This window comes from Capra hircus, chromosome 5 (assembly GCF_001704415.2).
Source record: "Capra hircus breed San Clemente chromosome 5, ASM170441v1, whole genome shotgun sequence".
Classification (NCBI taxonomy): Eukaryota; Metazoa; Chordata; class Mammalia; order Artiodactyla; family Bovidae; genus Capra; species Capra hircus.
Window position 1 is genome coordinate 116,108,926 of NC_030812.1, and position 24,549 is coordinate 116,133,474.

At 64.0% G+C, this 24,549-nt stretch overlaps 1 protein-coding gene across 1 annotated transcript in view; it reads left to right on the top strand.

Moving 5' to 3' along the window:
- TBC1D22A (TBC1 domain family member 22A) overlaps positions 1-21,852 on the top strand; it is a 271,283-nt gene extending 249,431 nt beyond the window's left edge. The window contains exons 12-13 of the mRNA XM_018048921.1: positions 2,507-2,602; positions 21,309-21,852. Coding sequence (XP_017904410.1) covers positions 2,507-2,602; positions 21,309-21,437 — 225 coding nt within the window. The 3' untranslated portion in view covers positions 21,438-21,852. The remainder of the gene's footprint in view (positions 1-2,506; positions 2,603-21,308) is intronic.

Sequence of the window (24,549 nt, forward strand, 5' to 3'; positions counted from 1 at the left end):
GCCGTGGCCGTTAGGGAAGAAGGCAGGAAAGCGCCTCCCTTCAGAGCCTCCGAGCACAGCCCTGCATCCACACGGACTCGCAGCCCCAGTTCATTTTGCTTACTTCTCTACGGTATTTCAAGCTGAAGATTCAGCTGCAGCCAGTCTTGGGATAATAGTGAGGGCCTTTGGCTTCTGGCAGAAGCAAATACGAATTTTTTATTCCCCCTAAAGAAAAACATCTTCGATACACATCTCAAAGACTTCCAACAGATGGGAGTTCCATGAGTGGATAGTCAATCTAAGAAAAAAGGGGCTTCCCAGGTGGCGCTCATGGTAAAGAACCCTGCCTGCCAATGCAGGAGACATAAGAGATGAGGGTCTGATCCCTGGGTCAGGAAGATCCCCTGGAGGAGGGAATGGCAACCCACTGCAGTGTTCTTGCCATGGACAGAGGTGCCTGGTAGGCTACAGTCCGTGGGGTTGCGGTCAGACATGACTGAAGCAACTTAGCATGCATGTATGCACGCTAAGAAAGACATGGACCAACCTGAGGCTAATAACCTGGGAGGCAGTCTTTCAGAAAGCCCTGAGGACTGTTCCTCCCATCAGAAGCTAAAGCGCAGGTATGTTAGTAGATATTTGAGAGGAGTTCCACATCAACGGCAGATTGACAGTTTGCCTACTCCAGATCTGCAGTACGAGGCAAATGGTAGGTCATCCTGAGCCCTACAGGGTTAAGACCTGCTGTCTCCTGAGGAGGCTCCTTGCTGGCGCCGGGGGAGAGCTGCTCTTGGGGGGAGCAGGCGGCCCGTGTCTCCTGGGGGTCTGCTTCACGTGTCGGGGCACAGTGCACACCGCCGAGGAGCAGTGGCCCAGGCAGAGAGGAGTTTGTGTTAGACACTTTTTGTCCTGCCGTAACAGTAAATTTGTTTCATCAAACACATGCTCCTAGAGGGGGAATCACTAACGTGAGAGGAGGCAGTCTCCCAACAGTGAGACTCAGCAGAGAGAACAGGCCGCAGAAAGAGCCACAGAGACTGCGGAGTTCAGAGTTACCTGCCATGTGCTGGAAAACGAGCTCAGCACTCTCAAAGGGATGAAAAGGAGCACAGTGAGCGAGAAAGGGGGAGGACAGGGAAACTCACAGTTTACAAAGCCTGTCTGAGAAGCCTCGCAAGTTTCAAATGTAACAATGAGTCGGGCAGCAGTTGTGATCCAGTTGAAGAGAGGACTAGTGACCTGGAAGACAGAGTTGAAGAAAGTGCGTCTCCTGGAGAGACGAGAGGCGGAGCTTAGGAGCAGAGAGGTTGAGTGAAGCGGAGAACAAGGAGAAAGGCCTCACACCCACCTCACCAAGGTTCTGAGAAAATACGGAGAGCGGCAGGGGGATGCACGTGGACGTCTGCCTGGGCGCATGGCTGACAGTTTTCCAAAACTGATGAAAGCTCCCCCCGCTCAGAGTAGCTCCAGCAGAATAAATGTTAGGAGGAAAATGCGCAACATCCAAGACCAGCAGGGCATCTCAGAAGCAGCCGGAAGTTTTTGAGGAGCTTGGTTTCCTACTGGGGAGTGTGGCTCATCTCAGAAGCAGCCGGAAAGAGGAGCTTGGTTCCCTCCCGGGGAGTGCGGCTCATCTCAGAAGCAGCCGGAAAGAGGGGCTTGGTTCCCTCCCGGGGAGTGTGGCCCAGGACCTTGAGGAGTGCGGTGAGCAGGTCAGGGGCCCAGGACAGCCGCCCTGACCTCGCTGTGTCTGGAAGCTGCCAGGCAGCCTTGAGCCTCGGGGCCTTTGCCTGCCCCCCCCCCGCCCCACCGCGATGTCTGCACGGATGTCCCTCTCTGGGTCTCTGTCTGACTGTCACGTTAGGCGACAACGCTGTGTTTAGTGCACCAGCCCCGCCCTGAGTGCCCCTGGTGTTCCCCATCCTTCTTCCTCACCTAGTATTTTTTTTCCCAGAGGTGTCGGCATCTTGTGCAATGTGGATTTTATTTCTTTTACTTCGTAAACTTGGCAGCATCACGCAGCTGTCACACCGACATGGCACCGCGGTGCAGGTGGCACCCTGGGCACCCTAGCTGCGGACGTTGGCGGCGTCTGTCTGAGCTGAGGCAGCGGCTGAGGAGGGGGTTGCAGCGTCCCTGCTGTGCACACTGTGGTCAGCGTCCTGGCCAGGCAGTGCCCGGGCGGGGCTCCTGCTCTGCTGCCTGCCTCCCGGCTGGGGCCAAGAAATCAGCCTCTGTGGGGAAAGTGGGGGGCCCCTCCCACGGGGCTGCGTGGAGTGCGGGCCCCTCAGACCGGCCTTCTGTCATCACTGCCCATCATCTATGCAGGAAAGCCACGGGGCCTGCTCGCCCTGCACGTCCGCTGTGGCTGGCAGCCAGATCAGAGAGAAAACCGTTTTTGTTTTAATGAGACGAGAGTCAGGAGTGAAGGCCTTGCGTATCGGCGTGCCGGCTGGCCGGCTCCGTGTTCCCTGCCGGCCTGTGGGGACCGCGCCCTGACCTTCTCCGTTGTTCTGTCTTGCAGTCGGAACCTGAGGGCTTCGCCAATTTCCACCTGTACGTGTGCGCTGCCTTTCTCGTGAGATGGAGGAAAGAAATACTGGAAGAAAGAGATTTTCAAGTAAGTAAATGCCTTTCCAGGAAGACCCCAGGTGTGATCCCCTGCCTGGGGAGAGGGGGCAGTTAGCTTTAGTTCTCAGGGTCGTTTGCGGAGGAGCTTTGAAACGTGCCACCCGTGGCCAGCGCTGACCTGCAGGCTGAGACCCCGCGGCCGGGAACGTAAGTCGGGGGGGCCTGGGCTCTGTCGACACCAGCTTGTTAAGCTTGACGTCACCAGCTCCCCAGAGACGACACCTGGGCTGCTGGCGTGCATCCGCGGCACAGTGGCCTGGGGGCCCCTGGGAGCCTCGCGATGGCTGTGGGGAGTGGGGCGTTAGGAAAGGGGCGGGCACGCCATCAGACAGCGTGGCTGCCTGGCACCTGGGTGCTGTGCGACCCCGGGCTGGTGTCTTAGCCTCTCTGACCCATGAGGCTCAGCCACTTAGTCCCCGTTCCTCAGAGGCTCTGTGCTTGCTCGACCCGGGGGCTCCAGGCGGGCTGAGTGCCTGCCCGTCCTCGCCCCGACATGTGCCGACATGTGCCCACGTAGTGTGTGCGGCATTGACCCCTGGGAGGCCCGGGCCATCGGGGGTGCGGTGAGGAGGCCCGTGGTCAGGCTCTGCACCCCCGGCCCCTTCACCTCCTCGAGCAGCTCTTCTTCCCGCTGAGGGAGGGAAGGAGGCCCTGCCGCCCGGGTGGCAGTGTGGTGACAGTGGGCGACCAGCCGGCCTGTGGTCCCTCAGCCCCCCTGCTTCTCCGACACCCTGCAGGCCCTGCTTGTCCCACTGGGGGCCATGGGGAAGACCCGGCCAACCCCCCGCCTCTACTGCCCAGGCCTTCCATCCTGGCCACTGGGAGACACTGGGCAGGGACAGCCTCTGCCTGGCCTGCAGAACCCGGGGCCCAGCCTGCCCTGCTTCCAGGTGGTCAGTGGGAGAACAAGGTCATTTTTCCCTGCTCTGCTTGGGCACATGGAGGTGCAGAGAGAGGCAGGCGCCGGGCCGGGTGACAGAGTGTGGGAAGTGGATGCAGGTGGCGGATCCGGGCTCCCCAGTGGCCACCATCCACGCAGGCACGGGAGAGCCTGCCAGCCAGCCGGACCATTCACATAAAGGGGGAAGGCCTGGCTTCTCTGGCGGCGGTGGCCAGCGGCCACCCCTGTGTGCCCAGCCGGTGCTCACCTCACGGATGGGTGACGCAGGGGCCCGGGTCCCCGGCTGACACCGTCACAGGATTCCTGCCTCGGTTTCACCGGGGCCTCTGGCTGGGGAACAGTTCCGGGAGGCCCCAAGCAAACGTTGCTTCGTCCCTGCTCCCCTGGGGGCCCGCCTCGTTGGGGGAGGCGGGTAGGAAAGAGCCGGGAGTGTGAGAGCGCTCGAGAGTGCCCGAGCTCAAGACCCGTCCCAGGGACAGCTTGAGACCCCAGTGCAGGGTGGCCGCTGAGCCTTGTGGGCCTGAGAAATGGCTGAGTTCCAGCTGGGACAGGGGCCTGAAACCATGGAGCAACCTTACACAGGGGCCTTGCCCCTCTGCCTGCCATTTCTGCCACCTGCTTCCCAAACGGAGGCGGTGCTGCCAGGGCCCGAGGCCGCCAGGAGCTGCTCTGGATGCGGGGGCCCCTGAGCTGCGCAGGAGGAGGTGCCCGGCGGGACAGCATCCGCCCCTCCTGGCCTGTTAGGACTGGAGGGCGCCACTCGGGTGGCTGCTGGGGACTTTTTGCAGCCTCTCAGGGCCCTGCTCACTGACCTCGAGGTTCACCAGGGCCAGGGGACCGGCTCAGCCTGGCAGCTGTTGTGGCCGCAACTCTGAGGAGTGGCGAGTCGCTCTCCCCCGAACTCGGATCAGACTCAGGCCCGGCTGTCATGGGGATGGATGGGGGCCAGGCTGTGAATGCTCAGTGTGATGTGGGGAATTGAACTAAGTGGGAAAGGCAAGGAGAAGAGAAAACAAATTAAATAAAGCACCTCTGGGGCCCTGGTGGGCACAGGGCAATCATGTCTGCAGTTGTGACATTTCAGGAAAATGATGCTGTGTCCACGGGAGGCAGCTCGGGCATCCAGCAGCAGAAATCCCCAGGAAAGGCTCCAAGAGCCTCCCTCTGTGCAGGTCCATGGTTTGCCGCCGTGTCATCTCCGGAGACTGGTCATTTCCCGAGGAGCGTCTTGAGGAGGAAGGCCCAGCAGCCCAGGCGCTGGGGAGCAGGGCATGGGCGTGGCTCCTGCGTCCAGTTCCCAGAAGCTCAGTGAAGTTGGCCCAGGCCGGCGGTCTTGTGTCCAGTTCCATGAACCTCCATGAGGGTTGCTGGGTGCCCTGACTGGAGGGAGGTCCCTTGCAGAGCGGACGGTCAGCCCTGCCCTGAGCTCTGGTCCTGGAGCCCGCTGTACCATCCATCGAGCAGGGGACCACATCCCACCTCTGTCTGCATGCCGCCCACGGGCTGTGCACATAGGGTATCCAGAGCCACCTCCTCCCCCGGCCCGCATCCTGCCTCCCACCCGCTAGAGCCAGGGAGTCCGAGCCCGTGCCGAGGGCCCGGTTCTCCCCTCTGCCTGCCCTTTTCTGACCAGGTTCTGTAGGGTCTTTTGGGGGAGGAGGCGCTCCATGTGCAGTCTTGTCCCCTGGAGGTGCGCCTGGCACACTGACCTTGTCCCAGCCCCGGTGGGGTGTTTCAGAGTAGGACTCAGGGCCCAGGGAGGGTGGGTGGCCTAGGCCCCCACCATCCCCCACTCAAGCACACGTGACTGAAGTTGCCTTTGGAAGTAGGGCTCAGGCCCTGAGTGGCCGTTTGCCCCTGCATGTGCCTCCTCTCCCACGGGGATGCAGGTGAGCTGGGGGCTGGCGCTGCCCAGCTCTTCGGCTGGGTCCTAAGCACAGCTTATAAAGCAGCTGACAGCGAGCTTCCCCAGAAGATCATTCTGTTTTATCCAGAAGCCCAGGCTGCTTCGTTTGGCATTCCAGGACATGGGGTCGGGGCTGGAGGTCTGACTGCAGCCCCTGTGCAGGGCTGGGTGGCCCTGGCCCTGCTCTTGGTGGGCTGCGGGGGCGAAGCACCCAGGCGGGTGGTCCCTGCTGCCCAGCCGTCTCTGGGATGTGTGACCCAGCAGCGTGGGAGCAGAGATGCTCTGTGACCTTGGAAATTCCTCCACGTGGGAGCTGGCATGGTTCTCGATGTAGAGGAGGGCACGTCCCTTAGGCACACAAAATGGCAGCGTCCTCATTTTTCATTCAGTGGGGGGAGCAATTAACGTTTGATGGACAGAGCGCAGAGCTTCCACAGAAATCACGGACCTTCTCTGTGTGGCCCTCGGGAGCTCTGAGGCCTGTAAACGTTTCTGGTGAGGTCATCAGTGGCTGCGTGTCTGCTGATGGGTGACCTGCCTCGTGGGGAGAAACGGCTTTCCGTGCGTTTGTGGTGACTGCAGCCATGGGAGGCTGTGAACGAGGGCAGGGCCTGGTCTGCAAACCCCAGTCAGCCTGCGGGGGCTCGGTGCGTGCGTGGTGGCTGCTGCGTCCCCGCACCCTGCGTCCTGGCTGTGGGAGGGCCCGGCGGTGGGGCTTCTGCTTGCCCGGGCTCTCTTCATCTCCTGTGACCACTGCTCAGCGGGGCCTGAGTGGGGACGGGCAAGGGTGGCGCCCGAGGGTGTTATCTGTCTGCTCTGATGTCCCCACTGCCCCCTGCCCCGGGCCCTCCCTATGCTTCTGTCTCAGGACTCCTCACCCCCATGGGGGCCAGGCGGGCCGGGGTGGACAGGGCCTGCACCGGAGACGGGAGGAAACTGAGGCTCGCGGGTCGGGTACCCACCTGCTCTGAAAGGGGAGTCCGTTGGTGAGGTTGGGGCTGAGTGTGCAGGTCAGGGTGGGGGCGCTGCTCAGATGGGCCTGAAAAAGAATGACAGGGTGCCCTGCCCGCCTTTGCCCCCCCCCACCCCCAAAGCCCTTCCCTCTACCCTGAAGCCAGGGGGCCGGCTCAATGAGAAGGTTCCGCAAGGTTTCCCGCCAAATGTGCCCTGGGACCCTGTCATCCAGCGGGTCCCACCGCCTGGTGGAAACGGAGGCTCCCTGCCATGTGGCCCTATGTCCACGTGCTGCGCCTCAGCTCGCTGCTTCTGTCCCGCCTGCGTTCGGGGCTCCAGCCCCTCCTGGACAAGTCCACCTGCATCTTGGCCTCGGTGCCCTCGGGCCCCTGATGCACTGATCAGCTCCCGGCCTGGTCCCTTCTCCTGGGTGGTTGGAACGGCCACCGGTCCAACGCTCCGCCGCTGAGTGGCCTTCCACGGGTTAACGCTCCGTGGCTTTGTGTCTCAGCCTGTGTTCATTTGACGCGCCAAATGTCAGGAAATGCCAGCGTGAAGATCAATTGTCTCTCTCTTTATCGTTTCAAGGCATTTTAAAGACAACATTGGGTCAGTCGGCAAGCGATCTTTAGCGCGTCAGGCCGTCCTGTGCTCCCTTGGGTCACGCGTGTTCAGGGGTGGGGGATGCGTGAATGTGGGTGGGGCCAGCTGCTGGCAACGTCTTGACCGGGAGGTCCAGGGGTGCGGAACCCCTGCCACGAGCTGCCCCGGGTGAGATGGTGGAGCTCAGGAATGAAGATTGCCCGGTGCTGGGCACGTGGCAGGGCGACAGCTGTGTGCTTGTGTCCCGCAGGCGGGCGGGCAGGCAGGTGGCAGGAGGTAGGAGCAGTGAGTTCTGCCCTGTCAGGCCCTGGCCTGTAGCCACCCTGAGGTTCCAGCAGGGAGTCCTGTCCCCGAGGCCGCTCTGCCCCTGGCAGAGGGGAGCCTGACCTGGACCAGCTATCTGTCCACTTGGGAAGGACACTGGGGAGCTGCGGGCATGCTGGCCCAAGCCCCGCGGGAGGCTGGTGGGCCCAGCCTTTCCTCCAGGCTGGAGCTGGATGCCTGTAGGGCAGGGGCCACGCTGGGCACACAGAATCAGAGCTCCGCCAGATACAGCGTCCGGTGCCAAGAGACGCACCCGGTACTGGCGGGCAGGGGGTCCTGCCAGTGAGCCAGCCGGGTCCAGGGTGGCACGAGCGTAGAGGCTGAGGTTGGGTCTGTCCCCTGGAAGAGCGGTAGGCTCTCCGCGGCGCTGTGGAGCCTGCCTGGGAGGAAGGAGGTGGCCCGGTGGCCGCGCATGGAGCCGGCCGGGATCCCTGAGCGCCGTCGTGGCCGTGGCCTCAGCGTCCGGCTTCCTGCTGTGGCCGAGCGTCTCTGTCGGGGGAGTGGGGGCAGTGGCACCGAGCGTGTTTGATGGAGGCCATGTCCCCCCGTGGGCTGTTGAAGCTAACTCAAGCGGCTGCGACACCACTGTCTCGGCCCCAGAGGAGGGCCGCTGCGTGACCTCGACGTGGAATTCGAAAAGTCCTTTTATGTCTGCGTATGGAAAGGTACATTTAATGTGAAGCTTGGCTGCGTTGTAATTGTTTGTCACGTGGCATCTCTGAAAGTGCCCAGTCGGGGACTAGGCAGGTCGTGAGCCCCTCTGCTGAGGGCGGATTGGGGTCCCCAGGCCCCAGAGCCTGAGTGTGAGACAGGCCCCCAGAGTCAGCCTGGCGGATAGAAGGGGCTGCCACGCCGCGGGCTTTGGTGTCCGGCTCAGATGCCCCTAGGGGCGGAGTCAGGATCTGCTGGGGAGGGACTCTGGTGTCCTGGGAGGGGTGCGCCTGGGACCCGCGGGAGCACTGGCGAGTGCTCCCTCCCCCTCCTCCCTGTCCCCTCCTCGCCCTCCTCCCTCCCTTTCTCCGGGTGGAGGGTGGCGCTGCAAGCCCAGCAGGGATGCCCTTTCCCTCGGGGCTGGGTGCCTGCACCCCCCGGTCCGCCCACTGGTTCTGGCCAGTTCCCAGTCTAGCCTCCATCAGGACCAGCCTGCTCTGCAGGTGAGTGGAGGGCGGCTCAGAGCAGCGGCTTCTGCCAGGGTCTCTCTCCTTGCTCATTTCTGCCGTGAATTAGTCTTGCCATTAAAGAAAAAATTACACCCACCATTCAAATCATTAATTGAAAGGCCCTTATTATCTCATTAATGGTGTTTGATATCTAAGGCAGATAGACTCAGAGAACCTCATCTGTTCAGTCCCTGAAGTAATGTAATTACATCTCGGGCCTTATTAAAACGTCTCCCTCGCAGCCCCCTCAGCCGTCACGCATTCCATCTTGCCGCCTCGCGCGGACGCCCAAATACATCTGCGTGGAGACAAGACCGCTCAGGCCCGGGTGGGCCCGTGTGCACGCGCTGGCGGGCCCCGGATCCTTGGAAGGCTTCTGGCCACGGGCAGGTCTGATTCAAGGTTCTCAGGTGGCGAAACTTGGAGGGAGGGGCTGACCCCGTAGGCTAAGTGGCCGCTTGCGCGGGCTGCAGAGGCCGTGAGGCGCGCGGCGCTCCTGGTGAACCTGGGGCAGGAAGAAACGCCGTCGCTATTGACTCCTGGGACAGTGCACCCCCCTCCCCGCCCTCCTGCCGGCCCAGGGTTAATCGTCCCCAGCTCCGGCCGCCTTTGTGGAAGGAGCCCCTCTGCCTTGCGGTGGCTCTGGGTCCTCTCTGCTCATCTAAACCCGTGCTGGTTTCCACGTGACCGTCACGCACCCTGGGCCCCTGGGCTCTGTGCTGGGTGGGGGCATGCTGCCTGGAGGGGAGTGGGCTCCAGCCAGCCTGCCTCCCAGGCTGCAGAGCAGGCCCTGTGCCAGCACCATCCTGATGGGGTCGCTCCATCAGGAGAGGTGGGCGGGGGGTGGGTTTAGGCTGCCCAGGTCACCGGCAGAATGGGCACAACAGGCCCCGGGCAGGGGAGGAGGAGCGAGTGGCTTGGGGGGCCTCTGGCTCCCCTTCCAGGCTGGAAAGCAAGGCTCAGAGAAGTGAAGGGACCGTAGGACTCGGATGCCAGCTTCCTGGGGCTCCCCGCTGTGACTGCCCTGTCTGGGCCCGCTGTGGCCCAGGCCCCACCCCGGGCCCTTCCTGGGAGGATCCGGTCGGTGGCAGGAGACCCCTGGGGGGTGAGGCTGTGCACGCGCCTGCTGGCACCCAGAGGCTTGGTCAAGGAGAGCCTGGTGACTCAGGAGCCCCAGGCCTGGCACCCAGAGGCTTGGGCACAGAGAGCCTGGTGACTCAGGAGACCCAGGCCTGGCACCCAGAGGCTTGGGCACAGAGAGCCTGGTGACTCAGGAGACCCAGGCCTGGCACCCAGAGACTTAGGCACGGAGAGCCTGGTGACTCAGGAGCCCCGGGCCTGGCATCCAGAGGCTTGGGCACGGAGAGCCTGGTGACTCAGGAGCCGCGGACCTGGCACCCAGAGGCTTGGGCACGGAGAGCCTGGGGCTCAGGAGCCCTAGGCTCGGCCCTTGGCTGCAGCCCTGTGTGACTCTGAGAGGCCACTTACCCTTACCCTCCTCAAGACCAGGACCCGAGAGGAGCTCAGAGACAGGCAGGCCGTGGGCACCGTCCTGCCCCCCTGGCCCTGGACTGGGGGCTGCCAGAGTCTAGGCAAGGTGACGGCTCAGGGCACGCTCCCACCACCCCCCGCCCCTGAGCCCTGCAGGCCTGGCTCACCCATCCCAGCCCTGGCAGCAGCTTCAGCACCAAGCTTGGCCATGGGGTGCTGGGCTCGCCAAGGCCTCACCCCTGGAGCCTCATAAATAATAGAGATAAGATGAAACGAGATGGAAGCGCTCGAAGAAATCTGCCTTGCCGTCCCCTTTCAATCCTGAAAGCCCTTGATTTGTACGGAACTTTCGTTTTGTTACCTTAATTAGTTTGCGGATTTTCAGGGCAAACACGATAGGATTTCTCGATTCAATTTTGGGGTGTTTGTTTTTTGAGACAGAGCTCACAGAAGAAGTTGCATTGATCTTTTTAATTCCTCATGCAAAGAGAAAATATTTGCTCTCCCCTCGTTTGGTGCATCTGATCCTCCGCCGGGCGGGCGGGGCCGAGGGGCCAGCGGACGGGACATAGGAGCTTGGCGGACACCAGACCCCCGCAGCAGACAGACGGGGCCCCTGCTGCCCCTTACCAGGGAGCCGCGGGCCCTGCCTCAGCCCTGTTTCCTTCTCCACTCAGGCACACTTTCCTGGGGCTCTGTCTGCGGGAGCTGGGATGCCCCCAGCCTCACGCTCTGCACTCGAAGTGGGGACCCCTCCCCGCTGAGCGCCTCCAGTTGCCAGCGACCCTCATAGCCAGGAGCAGATCCCGGCCCTGTCTGGGGCTCGGCATCTTGGTCTGAGGGATGGGGCGTCCTCATCCCCTGGGAGCCTCGAGATACCACGTGTGAACCCCATCCTAGTCAAGGAGCTGGGAAGCAGAGTGTGGCAGGGTCACCCCCGGCCCCCTCCCTTAGCGAGGCAGGGCTGTCGCAGGGTTGCAGCCTGTGGAAGCAGCAGAGGATGGGCCTGACCCTGTCCCATGCTGGCCGTGTTCTCTGCGGGTTCTGACTGAGGACACACTGCCCCCGCCTGGCGCGCTCGCCTTGCGGGGCAGTGGTGTCTGCCGCCGGGCGTGACGTGGCTGTTTTCCTGGAGAGGATGCAAGTACTGTGTGTCTGCAGCCCCTCCCCCCGGGCACGCCATCCCCTGGGCTTGAGGGGTGGGGGCTCCAGCTGCTGCCTCTTCTCGTCCACCTCCTTGGGGAGCGCCCTCCATGTCAGTGGCCCGCCAGGTGCCTTCCAGCTGCCTGTTTGGCGGGAGCCCAGGACACACAGGTGGCTGGCTCTGAAGTCTGTAGTCATCTCACCTGGTGGTCCAGCCTGGATCCGGCCCCTCGGCCTGGGAGGTGCGTGAGTGCCACACCGAGTCTTTGCCGGACGTTGACCTCGCGCATGTCACTGCTGTGTCCACGCTGGGCCACCCCTGGGCTCAGGCCTCCAAAGGCCGTGCCCCTGCGTGACTGCCGGGCGGGCGTCCGGGGCGGGAGTTGTGAGTGGAGCCTCTCAGAGGACACACTTGGCACTGGCGTGGGTACCGCCTATGCCCACAGCTCCCACACACCACTTCCAGGTGCTGCACCCGGGACCCCTGTAGCCCAGGCCCTGAGGCCCTGGGCGCCTACATCCCTGCCGTGGCAGGGTCTCCGTCTGTCTTGTACATAAGACAGGGTCCCAGTGACCCCCAGTGTCAGGGGTGAAGCCACCTGCCTCAGGGTCTCAGGGCAACAGGCAGCCCCCGTCACAGACCCCTGCCACCACCCTCAGCCCCTTCGGAGGAGGGGGCTTCCCAGTGGGGGTCATGCTGGTGTGGGCTCTCACGGTGCTACTTAGCCAACGCGTACCCTGGTGCTCAGGCGTCGGGGGAGGCGCTGGGCTCTCGGTACCCGGCTTTATGTCTCCAGACAGCCCTGTCATCATAACCCTCACTCCTGCCGGGGTGGGCACACCAGCCTGGGAACCTGTCAAAGACAGACGGCACGTCACCTTCCGGGCCCTGGTTACTCTTGATTCGATTCACACTTTAAATACCCGTCTACGACTACGTCTGCGTTACAGTCGCTCTCAGGGGACGGCTCGGTCATGTTGGAGACGGGGGGCAGGGGGCAGCGAGGCCCCCAGCCAAGCCCAGCGACTCGACGCAGTTTCTCCTCCATGGGAGCGTGGATGTAACTTGAGCAGAAGTTGAGCGCGTGTGTTTAGGAATCAGTGGAAATAACCAGCTCGCTCAGGTGCTGGGTGGGTGGGGTTGCTGTGCCTCCCTGGAGTCCAGCTGGCTCTGCCTGTCCTAAGCTGGGTCTCCCCGGTCGCGGGCTCGGGGCTGGGGGGCTTAGAGGTGGGGATGGGGGTTCAGGCTCTTCACCTGGAAACGACCCTGACGTGGGAGCCAGCCAGGCCCTGGGGAGCAGCCCCTGCCCGACCTGCCCTCCCCTGCAGTCCAGCCACTGGACGTGGGGGCCCCGGGGCTCCTGGACGTGTCAGCGTTGGTGCTCCGGGCCTGGGCCTGGCGGGCCACTTGCCACGTGGTTCTCGGTGCGGTGGTGGTGCGTTAGTCCCGGGGGGACGCGACACACACCCCCACCCAAAAAACATGCCTCTGATTAGCAGCCAAGTGGCAACCCTGAGCGGGTGCTGAGCTGGAGGGCCTGGGATTCAGACTCCCGCCCCTGGCGGCGGCGCCCTCATCACGTCACCGGTCCTCACTGGCCACCTGCCACAGGATGTGTTTGCAGTTGTATGCTCAGTTTGATCCGTAACGGTGCTGACTCAACATGAGCCTCCTCGTGCCGCGAGGCCCTCTGCCAGGCGCTGGGGGCACAGGCCCGAGTCTGGCTCAGCTGTGGCCCCACAGACGCAGGCTGAGGTTGGCTGCTCATGGGGCTCACGGCTTCCAGTGGGAAGGATAGGGCCATGGCCTACTCTTAGGGCCGTCCTGGATGTTGTGTTTATGGTTTTAATCTGTCCATCTTCCTGCCTGCTCATGCGTCTACCCACCCATCTTATCCACCCAGCCAGCCAGCTATCCACCCATCCATCCATCTGCCCACCTATCATCCATCCATCATCCATCCACCGTCCACCATCCATCCACCATCCAGCCATCATCCATCCATCCATCCATCTGCCCACCTATCATCCATCCATCTGTCCATCCATCCATCCATCATCCATCCACCGTCCACCATCCATCCACCATCCATCCAGCCATCATCCACCCATCCATCCATCTGCCCACCTGCCCTCAGCTCAGCATTTGCTGGGACACACACCCTGCTCTCAGTCGGGCACCGTGAAGTTTCAGGTTCCTGCTGGGCATAGTCCTTCTGACCCTTTGCCCTCAAGGAATTGACTCATATGGTGAAATCAGGTACAGGCTGTGAGGCGGCCGTGAGGCTGCCGCTGCTGTGGAGACCTCATAAGAAACCGCATGCCTCCTCGGAAGGCGGCTCTGGGAGGACACCACCAGACCGAAGCCCTGAGTTGGGGGGGGTGGGGCGCGGCTCTTCTCTTGGAAACCGTGCCGGTGGGTCCGGGCTTGGGAGCCACCTCTGCCCCTTCCCACCCTGTCCCATCCCAGCTTGAGCCCAGCAGGGTCCCCTCTGCCACTGAGGCCTTTGGCGGAGCAGATGCGGATGGGGGTGGGGGAGAATCTTCTCTTTAAACACCTCTCTGAATTGATGAAGACAGAAAAGAAACTTTTGCCCCTAAAAGTCCATAAATCTTGGGTCCAGAGTGCTTGGCAGTGACCCTTTAACATTCCTGAAAACAAAAGGGATGCGTCCTAACGGCCAGCGATTTACAGCTTGGGTGTTACTGGAATCGAGGTAAAAGCCAGCTTGCAGAGTGCTTCATTAGTTTTGAACGGTTTCCAGGAATAAGCTTGCGTCTAAATCTCCGGGTTGGGGCCCTGGTCCTGCAGCTGAGCGGATAGTGCCCCCCTGAGAAAGGTGTTTCTGCAGCGCCCCTCGTGAGAAGCAGGGACTGGAATCAGGGCCTGCATGCGGGGTTCCTTAGGGTCCCCTCCGACGGGCACTCTGCACGTGTGTGAAGGGCCCTGCCCCAGGGATCCTGCCCAGGAGTCGGTCCCAGGCCTGGCACAGACTGTAGGGTGGGTGGTTCGGCATCAGGAGGCACGGGAGGGCCTCGCGGCTCACTGCCCTGCACATGCCTGCCTCCTTTCCCGCGCCCTCTGCCCCACGGCCCCTCCCAACCTACTGCCAGGGGCAGTCCTCTGGAGGTTTCCAAGGCCCCTGTCCGTGGCCCTCCTGCTCCTGGTGAGGCCGGGTGCCCATGGACAGAGGGTCTCAGGGCTTCCTGTAACTTGAAGAGATGGGAGACCCCCAGCCTTCCAAGTGCCCAGTAAGGATGCCTGGAACCTCATTGCCTCCCTGGAGGGAGGGCGGAGCTGCTGGCTTGTGGAGAGCAGGGTAGTTTGGGGGATGGTTTTTCTTCTAGATGATGCTGGTGATGCTGCCCTGCAGGTTAGGGGGCAGGGTGGGAGAGTGGGGGCGAAACGGTCATCCACAGGCTGGGCCGGGGTGAGAGCGCTGGGTGGGCTGGGCTGGATGGTGGAGGGAGGTGGGTCCTGGGCGCGGGGGTCTGACTGCCACCACAGGAGAGCAGTTTGTGGTCTGCCTTCCCGGAGCCAGGAAGCGGGGGGACAGGTGTAGTTTGCGGGCATCTGCACATTGTTACGGCTGCAGGGGAACACACTGGTGTGGAGGGGTGCAGGTGGCCACAGGACACTCAGGTGGTCTTCAGGGAGAGGCGGGGCATGGAGACCCCCGTGACGGTGAGCCTTGCCCCAGAGGGTCCGTAGGGGTGAAGAGGGCCCGGGGGAACGCAGCCTGAGTGGCCGGGTAGAGGGAGGGTTTGCCGAGGAGCTTGGCAGAGTGGCCAGAGGTGAGCTGCGGGCGGGGTGGGGCCGAGGGGTTCTCAGGAAGGAGGGTTCAGTAGGGAGGACCCGCCCCGGGGAGCCACTGAACGTGGGGAGCGGACCACACGTGGGGAACCATGTGGCTGACAGCGTCCCTGCCCCAGAGCCCAGCAGGGTAGCTGCGGGGATGTGGGGGCCGCCGGGCCCCGTGCAGGCAGCGCCCCCGAGCTCCTGGGGCCCTGGCTGCCGGGACCACAGCCCCGCTCCCCTCTGTGGCTCCCTCCCCTGATTTCTCGGGGTGAGCAGCTGGCGCCGCCTCCAGGCCCTGAGCCTGCCCGTTTGAAGGCACACTTTGCAGATAAGCGCGGGCCTGGGGTCTCCTGCTGTGAGTGGGCGTGCTTCCTGGGTGGGCGTCCGGCAGTGAGGACGGCCCCTCTCCGGCACTGTCTGCGACCAGCCCCCAGCCTGCAGAGCCGAGGGGCCTCTGCAGAACGGAGCGGCTCTGATCCCCATGCCAGGATTGTAAGCATTCTCCGTGGGCGGGTCAGACGTCTCCCGGCCGCGTGCAGACATGTGAGGCGCAGAGCAGCTCAGAGCGCTCATGTCAAGCTTGTGTTCTCGGTACCTGGAGGGGTTTTCTGTTTAGACATCCTTTTTTTGGCAAAGAAACGCGAAATTAATTGCAAGGACAGCGCGCCTCCCGGAGCCGTCGGAGGCCCCCCAGAAGAGCGTTCTCCCGCGGTGTCACCTTCCCACCTTCCGGGGGCTGCCAGCAGCCAGCTGGCCGTCCAGCCCAGCCGGCTGTCAGCGCCCTTCTATTTTTAGCCCTGGTTTGGTCCTGCAACTTGACGAGATTTTTTCAAACTAATAACTGGATTGTCAAAGGAATCAGCTGTCACAGGACCGTCTGGGAGGGAAGGGGTGGGAAGGAGGAGCCACAGCCTGGGGAACCCGGTCCCTCCTGGGAAGCAGGGCCAGCCTGCAGCTGCCCGCGCCCCCCTACCCCCGGCCAGCAGGGTGTCGCCCTTGAGGCAGCTGTGTCTGTCGTCCTGGACGCTGGAGTTGGAGTCCGGCGGGAACACGGGATGGGACGTGGCCAGTGGAGCCCCCTGAGCGAGCATCCACCCAGGAGGAGCCCTGGGCTGGCGGACTGACCTTCTCAGGTGTGCCTTCGTGTCCGCCGCGCGTGAGGGTGAGCTGTTCCCTTTGATCTATTGGCTAAAGGTCACCGGGAGTGCTCGAAAGGTTAACAGTCAAGGAAGTAGAGGGGATCTCACAGGCGATTTTCATCTCGGGCCTCTGGGCGCCTCCTGCGGCCGTGTCTGTGCAGGGTGGGTTTACGCGTGGAAGGGTCAGGGTCTCTGTCTTAGCCCAGTCCCTGCACCCCACCCAGGGGACTCCCTGCGGTTTTACCATCTGATAAAACCAGCTCAGGAGGGGGACCAGGTCAGATCTTCAGCCATCAGACTGCCAGTCCAGGACCGCCTGGTCCCACTGAGACATCCTCCTAAGAGTTGGAGGTGGGGGGGTTGCACTGGAGGGAGGCGGTCCCCTCTGAGCATGTGGCCTCTCAGAGAGGCAGGGTCCTGCTCAGGTCAGGTTCAAGGATAAGGAGGGCAACCCTAGGGGGGGAGAGTCACAGCCGAGCGCCAGGCATGAACTAAGCTGGCACTAAGTCTCCTGGGGCCCTAGCTGCTTCTTTCCGGCTCTGGGGGTGTGGGAGGCCCCAGGACTGGCCGTGGACAGAGTGGGGAGGGCCCGGGATTGGTCGCAAGGTCAGCACGCAGTGTGATGCTTGGCGCAGAGTGAACGAACTCCAGGGCAGCCCGTGGCTGACCACTGGAGGGAGGGACGGCCCTGGGAGATGCTCTGCCTGCTGACAGCCGCGTTCATGCTTTTCCTCGTCAGTGGTTGTCGCCGTTCGAGGGGCAGAACTGGCCTGCTCCTGCAGACTTCGCCACATGGCAGTGGGCAGCCCAGGACGGGGTCCCGTGTCCCCCGCACGGCAGGAAGGTCCTGGCGGGAGGAGCAGGTGGTGGGAGGTGGCGCCGAAATGGGAGAGCCAGGCTGGTGGGACGGTCACATGCGGCGCCAGGACGAAGTGCCAGGCACTTCCTGGGTCCCTGGCTCACGGCGCCCTGCCCACCCTGTCCCCCCACCCCCGGGGCTCCCAGGGAGACCTGGCCTGGGGCACCGAACTGTGGACATCACAGCCCGCTTCGGTACAGTCCAGCCTCAGCTTCCCTCCTACTGACCCGTTTGACGTGTGCTCCCCAGGAACAGGGCTTTGTGTTAAAGGTGGACTCAGGCCCACAGCCCCTGTGTAGGCGGGAGCACAGGGGTCCAGGCCTGCCTGGCTGTCAGGCATGGGCCGTTGCGCCGGGACCAGGACCCTTGCCTGCAGAGCATGCGGCCCCTGGCCGCTCACCCGCGGGGCAGGGTGGGAGGCCGGTCCTGTGGGCCAGAGCAGCACATCTGCCCATAGCAGGCACCCTGGGTGCTGCGTGCATTTCGGCCGCGGCCACTCTGTGTCCCCAGCACACTCGCCCTGAGGCTTCCAGCAGCCGGGCCGGGCCAGGGTGGGGGCGGTGGCTCCCGTGGGCCATGTGGCCTGGGTGCTCCTGTCCAAGGTCCAGCCCTGGAAGGAGCCGGCCGTCAACTCTGAGGATACGGGGTCCGCAGGGCCCCCAGACGTCTCAGGGGAGTGGTGATGTGATGGTGGACACTGGGACGGCTTCTGCACCAAACAACTCAGAGTCGCAGCCTCTCGGGCCCCCGGCCTGGAGGTCACCCCGTCTCCACGCCCTTAGCTTCCAGGCTTCCTGGTGCCCAGGCTCTGATGTCAGCCAGCGCTGTGGGGACAAGGCCATCTGCGGTGCGGGCACTGAACCACCCAGGCTCCACCAAGACCCCCGCAGTGGGCGGGCAGAAGAGCCGCAGCCAGTCACACACCCGGCCCGGCCCCCGCGCCGAGCTGAGCACTGCCTGCCCGCTAGCAGTTTGCATGTCCGCCTGTGGCCTGATTCCCGCCTCCACACACACACCAGCCCCAGAGGCCAGAGCCTGACAGGTGAGAGCCCAGACCGGGCCGTGTGACGAGCACGTGCCTGGCGTGGCCTGGGCCTGGGTGGTCCGGCACGCGGCCAGCAGAGTGAGGGCCCTTTCTGCTCCGGGAACAGAGCTGCGCTTCCTCATCGCCTGGGCGAGCACACCGGGTTTGTGCCTCCAGAGTTCCAAGGGGTCGCGGTGGCTGGGTGCAGGCTTGGCCCACCTCCACATCTGACTGCGACCTTGCTTCCTGACACGCGGGAGCCTCTGCAGGGGGCCACACAGACAGAACCCAGGGCCTGAGAGGGGGCCCATACCCACTCTCGCGGATGCCAGGGTGTACCGTTTTGTCCTTCCTGGGAGGGTGCGCACGTAGAGGGAATCGTGCTTTGCAGATGGTAACGTAATGCCTCTCTCTGGACAAATGAAACCGTTTTGGCAAGAAGTCCCCGAAGTCATAAACATTATTTGCTCTTTAACATCGGAAAGCTCACTTCTTGGATCCCACCCAGAGGCAAAGGCAGGAAGGATCGCCTGGAAGAGGCATCCAGCAACAACCCTGCTCAGGGCCCCCCTGTAGCCTGCCTCCCTCATGCCCTGTTGCCTGCGCCTGCAGGGCGATTCCCGCATGGCAATGCCCGCATGGTGATGCCCGCATGGCGACTCCCACATGGCGATGCCTGCATGGCGATTCCCACATGGCGATGCCCGCATGGCGATTCCCACATGGCGATGCCTGCGTGGTGATTCCCGCATGGCGATGCCCGCATGGTGATGCCCGCAGGACGATGCCCACATGGTGATGCCCGCATGGCGATGCCCGCAGGACGATGCCCTCAGGGCTCCCATGGCCGGGCGGCCCCAGCAGGGCCTCCAGAGGAGACCCCGATGGAAGGGACAGCCAGCCACGGTCCACATGCTTGTGAGGTGGCATCTAGCGTGTCCGGAGGACAGTCAAAAACCACTTATCACCCCGAGAACTGGGCCGACGCAAGATTCAGGCCCCTGTCGTTGGCACCAGGCACTGCGGGCCCGTCCTCAGGGTGACTGGCGCTTTGGTCAGGGCTGAGGCCTCCGGGCTGTGCGGTGGGGCGGCACCGTCACTCCGGCCCTCCTGATGGCCGCAGACAGTGCGTGCCAGCGTGGGAGAACAGTGGCAGGTGGCGGGTGCGCTGAGCTGGGGCTTTGCGGCCGTGGTGGCATCTCATGGGCACAGTCGGCAGAGAACCATGGGGACCCGACCCGACCTTGATTCCTTCTGACCTCAGAGCTGTGAGCAAACCGTCCTCCAGCTTTCATCCTGTGAATGTGGTGACTGTTTATGGAGAAGTTAAGGTGAAAAACAAATTGCCCTTGCGGTCCGCTGCACCGGGCTCTCCCTGCTGCTGTCTTGTTCCCCGGGGGAGCGGGCACCATGCATTGTGAGCCAGTGATGGCGTCGTGACCGATGGCCCTTCCCCGGACGACATGGCCAACCCCAGGCCGCCCCAGGGCTCCCCAGTCAGAGACACCGCCACCCAGCACATAAATAAGGCCTTTTTAAAAGAGAAATCTGTATTTAGGGAGGTGTTTGGCTGTGTTCTCTGCCTCCCGTAAAGGTCACCCGGATAGATTTTTCCTTCTTCAAGCTTCGCAGGCTGTGGAGCGCCAGGCATTTCTATTCTCTGTCCATCCAGTGAACCTGGGGGACTAAATTAGATTCTGAAATTGAGTGTGCAGTGGAGTCGCTGAGTTACCGTAATGGGAGGGTATTGCTTCTCACCTTGCAAGTAGCGAGGTCATGATAATATGAAGCGAAGTGGATTAAAAATAAAACCAAAGGTATTTATTTACGACCTGCTCAGAATTGGATTGGCATCCGTGTAAGTTGTGTCTAATGGTGAAAGACAGCAGATTGATGTTGATGCGTCCCCGGGGACACTCTGCCAGTGAAATTTGCTCCGTGAATTCAATTTAAAGGCCCCCAGAAAGGGTCCAAAATGCGGGAGGAAATGGGGACGAGCAGCTCCAGGGAAGCCACATTAGCGGTGCCTCCCAGCGCAAGGCTCACAATTCGGGAGGGGAGACGGCTCTGTGACGGGGGGTCAGGGGACAGCAGGCCTGCACAGGTCCCCGTGTCGCCCAGCGCCAGGCACTGACGGCCTGTTGGGAGCTGAGACCCTCTCCTCGGTGGGGAACCTGTGGCCCTGAGCTGGTCAGCAGCCTGCCTGGCCCACCAGTCAGAAAGCAGCACAGCCAGGACCTGGGCCCAGGCCTGGCTGCTGGGTGCCAGCCCTGAGTGCCCAGGGGGTGGGCTCTGCATCCCCCGGAAGGTCCCTGGACCCCAGAGCGCTGGGGCAGCAGGCATGTGAGGCCTGGTGCTGGGTGACACTGCCCTCTTCCTCCCAGCGGCTCTGGGGGGTTTCCTCCTGGCTGCAGGCCTTAGGGCCTGTCGGCGTCGACTTGGGGGGACAGGGTTTGTGGGTGCTAGAATGTTTTCCCAGGCCCTTCCTGCAGGGCCCCGTCCCCACAACCCTGCCTGTCGCCTGCTCTGACCCCGTCTCTGTCCCCCAGGAGCTGGTCACCCCCTGGGCCCTCTCCCCTCACACCACTGATCACTCACTTGGGCCCCCCACTTCCGAACCCTGCTGGTCACCCTTGGGACCCCTTCCTCCCACCCCAGTCCTTGCTCCCTCTGACCACTGTCTCACCCCTGGGCCCCTGTCCCCGCACCCCGCTCCCCAGCCCCTGGCCCCTGCCTGCTCTGACCGCTGTCTGTCCCCCTGGGCACCCCGCCACCCCACTGATCGCCCCTGGGCCCCCCGCCCCCTCTGAGTGCTGTCTCTCCCCCGGGCCCCCCTCCCCCCCAGCCTGCGGGTTGCCCCCCGGGCCCCTCACCCCCTCTGAGTGCTGTCTGTCCCCCCGGGCCCCCCGTCCCCTCTGACTGCTGTCTGTCCCCCTGGGCCCCCCCCCCACCCCACTGGTCATCCCTGGGCCGCCCTACCCCCAGCCTGCGGGTCGCCTGTCAGGTCCCCTGCCCCTGCTGACTGCAGTCTCTCCCCCCGGGCCCCCATCCCCCCAGCCTGCGGGTCACCCGCTGGGCCCCCCACGCCCTCTGAGTGCTGTCTGTCCCCCCCGGACCCCCCGTCCCCTCTGACTGCTGTCTGTCCCCCTGGGCTCCCCCCACCCCACTGGTCATCCCTGGGCCCCCGTACCCCCAGCCTGCGGGTCACCCCCTGGGCCCTCCGCCCCCTCTGAGTGCTGTCTGTCTCCCCCCGGACCCCCCGTCCCCTCTGACTGCTGTCTGTCCCCCTGGGCCCCCGCCAGCCCACTGGTCATCCCCGGGGCCCCCCTCCCCCCAGCCTGCGGGTTGCCCCCCGGCCCCCCGCCCCCGCTGACCACTGTCTGTCCCCCCAGGAGCTGCTGCTCTTCCTTCAGAACCTGCCCACCGCCCACTGGGGTGACGAGGACGTCAGCCTGCTGTTGGCCGAGGCCTACCGCCTAAAGTTCGCCTTCGCGGACGCCCCCAATCACTACAAGAAGTGAGGCCAGCGCACCGCAGCGGGCCTCCCACGCCGGGCAGTGCCCCCGCCGCCGGCTGCAGGCCCCGGCCGGGGAGGAGAGGCCTTGCTGGAGCCGCCCGCCGAGACAAGGCGCTGGCCTCCGTCAGGCCTGGTGAGGGCAGGTGGCCTCCGCCTCCTGAGATACCAAAGCGACCGGGGGGTGGGCTGGCTGGCCGCAGGGCCCCGGGGGCCAGCACCCCGTCCCCCACCCTGGAGCGCCCTTGCCAAACGCCCACCACGTGGCGCCCCCGCCCAGGGCAGCCTGGGAGGCAGCCCCCCTCAGAGGCCTGCTGTCCGGGCACGGGGGGCAGAGGGAGGTGGCAGCTGCCTCCTACCTGCTTGGAAATTTAAAACTTCTGTTCTGCTGAGTGACGAGAATAAAGTGCAGGCAAAGCTGTCGAGTGAGACGTTGCGCGGAGCCACGAAACCTCTCTGCCCTCCCCGGCCTCGGCCTCAGGTGGGCTCCTATAGCTTGGTTGCTTCACTGGGCCGCGTGCCCGCTTTCTTGGCATAAACTTGGCTAGAAAGCCGACGGCGAGCCGGGGGGGACTCTGGCTGCAGCCGCCAGCTGCCCGGAGCAGAGAGAGGCTCCGAGTTGCCTTACTTTGCACCCATGACCTCTGGAAGGAGGGAACCAGCCCGGGCGGTCTGCTGTGGAGCCCATGCGGGTGGGAGCCTCTCCGCAGGGCAGCGTCAGTGTTGGCCGGCACTCAGGCTCCCCTGGGCCCCTGGACAGGCGGGTGTAGCTGCTCCTGCCCCGCGATCAGGGCCCTAAAGGACGCTGTCCCTCCTGCACCCCGCGGGGCTGGAGCGGCCCGAGCCCCTCCCCGTGCCGTGTGTCCAGGTGCAAGTGGACTTGATCCGCTGGTCGTGGGGCCCAGCTGCAGACCGGCCCGCCCAGCCCGCCCATTTTGCTCCCCACAGCTTCTCTGCCTGAGCTGGGGAGGACCCAGCAAGGTCACATGGCCCCTGGCTCCCTGGACACCACCGTGGGGCCCTGGGCCACAGCTACAGCTCCGACCCCACCGGGCGGGCCCCTGACCTCAGCAGCCACTTCTGCCCCCAGACTCCCGTCCGCTTGCAGCATCTCTTTCCCGTCACATGCCAGCCCTTGGGGTGGGGGGTTAGCCAGGACGCCACCCCGTCTTTGCACAGCAGCTGAGGATCAGGCCACACAGATACACGTGTGTGATGGTGCAGGTTCCTGGGTTGTTCACGTGCGTGGAAGTCAGCACAAAATATCGTGCAAATGCCAGAAGCCCCCAGGTCAGCCAGGAGACCTGCTAGCCTTAGGCCAGAGAGCAGCCCCTGCCCCAGCATCAGCTCCCACAGCCCTGGCCCACTGCTGCCCTCCTGCCGGGCACCCAGTTCCAGGGAGATTCCCCCTGCTTTGCACAGGAAGCCCGTTCTGCTTAGACCCCGGGCCCTGCCCACCGCACTCAGATCGTCCTTGAGGCCAAAACGCTGGGCACACGGAAGCTGTGCATGCCCCTGGCGGTGGCTTGTTTTTCAAATAGGAGGGATCTGCGCGGTTCAGTGAGGCCCTGCGCTTGTTTTCACGTGTCTGTAAACCTGAAGCTGAATGTGAGGGGTGTTGGTGGGGGTCCTTGGAGTCTGAGCCAACCAATCTGAGGGGATTAAAGACTGTTCTTTCTGGAATACAAGGTGTGAAACATGGAATAAATGTGCAATGAAACCCCAGCCTCGGCCTGTGATTCACCGGCTCTCCTGGAAGTGGGGGGTCCCTGCCAGGCACCGGGCCCTCGGCTGTTTGCTCTGAGGCCGGTTAGGAGCCCAGCCCTGCAGCAGCTGCTGGGCCTTCCATGCAGTCCTGGAGCTCCGGGTCTTCCGTTCGGGCCGCGGGGTCCTGGGCCTTCCGTGGGGTCCCGGGCCTTCTGTTCGGGCCTTCCATGGGGTCCCGGGCCTTCCGCGGGGTCCCGGGCCTTCCGTCCGGGCCGGCTGCGGTGTGCCCGGCCTGGCGTTGGGCACAGCACCCTCATCTTGCTGATGCCCACCAGAGCCTTGCAGGGACCTGAAGGCGCAGACCGACAGGACTCAGGCCTGAGCTGGGCCCCAAGCCCAGGCTGCTCGTTCGGGTGCTGGGGTCCGGCCAACTCTTAGCTGAGCTGCTGTCAGTCCCGGGGCAGAAGGGACCTCCCCGTCTGGCCGTGGTCCTACCGGTGTCTGCTTGGGGCAGACACTGGGGTCCTGGGCCCCCCGCTCCTGCCCCTGGGACACGCCCACACGTCCTGCCCCTGGGGCAGACACTGGGGTCCTGGGCCCCCCGCTCCTGCCCCTGGGACACGCCCACACGTCCTGCCCCTGGGGCAGACACTGGGGTCGTGGGCCCACCGCTCCTGCCCCTGGGACACGCCCACACGTCCTGCCCCTGGGACACGCCCACACGTCCTGCCCCTGGGGCAGACACTGGGGTCCTGGGCCCCCCGCTCCTGCTCCTGGGACACGCCCACACGTCCTGCCCCTGGGGCAGACACTGGGGTCCTGGGCCCCCCGCTCCTGCTCCTGGGACACGCCCACACGTCCTGCCCCGGGCCCCGGGCGTCCTGGCTGCCCGTTCACCCATGCCGGTTAAACAAGGCCCGTGAGCCCCGGCTTCTCAGGGCTGCCCTTGCGCCCCGTCCTCGAGGCCCCCGTGTCTGCCTTCTCCCCCGCCGCCGGGGACCCTGCAGGGCAGCACTTTGCTGTCTGCCGTCACCCTGGGATAAGGGTCCATCCCCAGGGGCGAGCTGCAGGCCCCTGGCGGGGGCTGCTGTGCATGCTCCACCCTGCGTGAGCCTGGCCGAGCCGGGCGGACCCCTGCAGGCTGAAGTGCGGGCTCAGGGCTGCGGGGTGGAGACCCACTGTCCCCCGCCACACGCGGGAGGCGGGGGTGTCAGGCTCAGGTCCCGGCTCAGCCTTGGTGACAACTGTCCTTTGTGTCATTGATGGTGTTTGTGGCCTAGCGGTTGGCTCCTCGGGCCCACGTGGGGTCACTGAGCCCCCATGGGCGGCTGAAATCCCAGCCATCTGGGACAGACCCCTGACTTGGGCAGCAGCCGGCCCACTGTGTCTCACTCACCCTCACCCTGCCAGTG